Source organism: Aplysia californica, unplaced genomic scaffold (genome assembly GCF_000002075.1).
Source record: "Aplysia californica isolate F4 #8 unplaced genomic scaffold, AplCal3.0 scaffold00083, whole genome shotgun sequence".
NCBI lineage: Eukaryota > Metazoa > Mollusca > Gastropoda > Aplysiida > Aplysiidae > Aplysia > Aplysia californica.
The window spans coordinates 1,427,757-1,429,800 of record NW_004797353.1 but is presented as its reverse complement, the minus strand read 5'-3'; the positions used below and the strand labels follow the sequence as shown (position 1 = coordinate 1,429,800).

Genomic DNA, 2,044 nt, shown 5'->3' with positions numbered 1-2,044 from the left:
TTTTGGGGAGGGAACGTTTGAGTTGATTACACAAACGTACTGTACTGACTTCACATTCCTTTCTCCTTCGTGATTTAAAAAAAAAAAACGATAAAACTTTAATTTCTACTTTCCACTCCAACTTCTTTACAATGTCTACCCACTGCTTGTTGACGTAATTTCTGTTTGAGCAATTGTCTAGTGATTTATCAAAAAGTGCAGGTCACTTCTACACCGCTGCAATTAGTGCTTCTTCCATCTTGTCCGCTCAAGTTCTGAATCAAGTGTCTCAATATATACTTGATCTATATAGAGCCTACAAAAAGAAAGAAGTGAACAACCCAAAAAGTCAAAACATGTAGGTCGAGGTCAGCATGTCTACAATTAATTTTTAATTGTCTATATTGCAAAAATCGGCTTAAAAGTTAAAATCTCGCGCGCTACTAGGTAATTTTCATGGCAGAATCCAAATCTGAAGTCAAAATTACAGTTTAATACAATTTTGACTAAAAATTAATTGCAGCTTTCTAGATCGCCATCGTGACTGTGGTATGTTTAGAATTTCCGCGCAAAGACCGCAGAATGACGATTTGCAGAGAGCAATGTTACTGCAGCGGTAAAATCAAAATCGTGAAGGGCGGGCCGTGAAAGTGTCGGGATGAGATGTGAAGTCAGTGCGACGCCGGATATGATATAGGTTAAAGAAGGCTTCGGTCACTTTTGCAAGTTGGGTGACGGTAACAACGTGAAAACGTGGGGAACGTGAAGCCAGTGCATTTGCAGCCTTAGGTGTGTGTTGATTGAAAGCTTATACTACTGGAATAAAGGAAACACAAGAAGCAAAGCGAACATGACACAGGATTGATGGATGAATCGGAATACCTGAGGGATTTACCAAACCTGCCTGATTCCAGAAGTCAAGTCTGAGAGAAAGCCTGCCTATGGTTGTGGCACTGATAGCACATTTACTTACACGTTTGAGATGTGGGTGCGGGTGTAGGGTGGGGGGATGGTGTGTGGGGTGTGGGGTGGGGGTGTGGGGTGTGGGGTGGGGGTGTGAGATGGGGATGTAGGGTGTTGGGTGTTTGGTGTGGGGTGTGGGGTATGAGATGGGGGTGTGTGGTGTGTGGATGTGGGATTTGGGGTGTGAGATTTGGGGTGTGAGGTGTGGTGTGTGGGGTGTGGTATTGGGGTGGGGTTTAGGGTTTGGGGTGTGAGGTGTGGGAGTGGTGTAGGGTGCGGAGAGTGGGGTGTGGGATGTGGAATGTGGGATGTAAGGTTCAGGTGTGCGTGGTGTATAAAGTGTGAGGTGTGAGGTGTGGTGTGTAGTGTGTGGTGCGTCGGGTGTGAGGTGTGGGATGTGAGGTGTGGGTGTGAGGTGTGGGGTGGGGTGTTGGGTATGGGGTGTGAGGTGTGGGTGGGGTGTGACGTGTGAGTGTGGGGTGTGGGTGTGAGATGTGGGGTGTGGGTGTGAGGTATGGGATGTGATGTGTAGGTGTGAGGTGTGGAATGTGAGGTGGGGGTGTGAAGTCTGGGTGTGGGGTGTAGGATATGTGTGAGGTGTAGGGTGTGGGGTGTGGGATGTGGGGTGTGGCATGTGCGGTGCGTATGTGGGTGTGGAGTGGGGTTATAGGGTGGGGGTGTGGGAGTCGGATGTGGGTTGTGTGGTGTGGGGTGCGAGATCCGGGTGTGGGGTGTGGTGAGGGAGTGTGGGATCTTGCTGTCATGTGGGGTGTAGGGTGTGGGATGTGAGGTGTGGGGTGAGGGTGTGTGTGCCGGGTGTAGGGTGTGGAGTGTGGGGTGTGGGTGTGGGGTGAACAACGATTACACAGCTTTGCCCTATGAGACAGACCACACCATGCTACCCCTGCAGCCAATGCTTTGAAATAACTACATATCTATACATAGTTCTGAAGTCCAGAACCACTGAGCTGATCCAGAGGACTGTCAACAGGTAGGGATCGAGTACCATGGTCGTCATTGTTTTTTTCTAGACCTGAGACTTGACACCTGAAGAAGAAGAAGAAGAAGAAGAAGAAGAAGAAGAAGAAGAAGAAGAAGAAGA

General features: G+C 48.5%; 1 protein-coding gene across 1 annotated transcript; it reads right to left on the bottom strand.

The window, feature by feature from the left end:
• Window positions 1-1,259: 1,259 nt before the first annotated feature.
• On the bottom strand, window positions 1,260-1,706 carry LOC101845534 (putative uncharacterized protein YHR217C). Its single transcript, XM_005094525.1, has one exon. The coding sequence runs from the start codon at window positions 1,704-1,706 to the stop codon at window positions 1,260-1,262; it is 447 nt and encodes a 148-aa protein (XP_005094582.1).
• Between the last annotated feature and the right edge of the window lie 338 nt (window positions 1,707-2,044).

Coding starts and splice junctions, on each gene's coding strand:
- LOC101845534 (XM_005094525.1), bottom strand. CDS start 1,706: ATGACAGCAAGATCCCACACTCCCTCACCACACCCCACACCCGGATCT.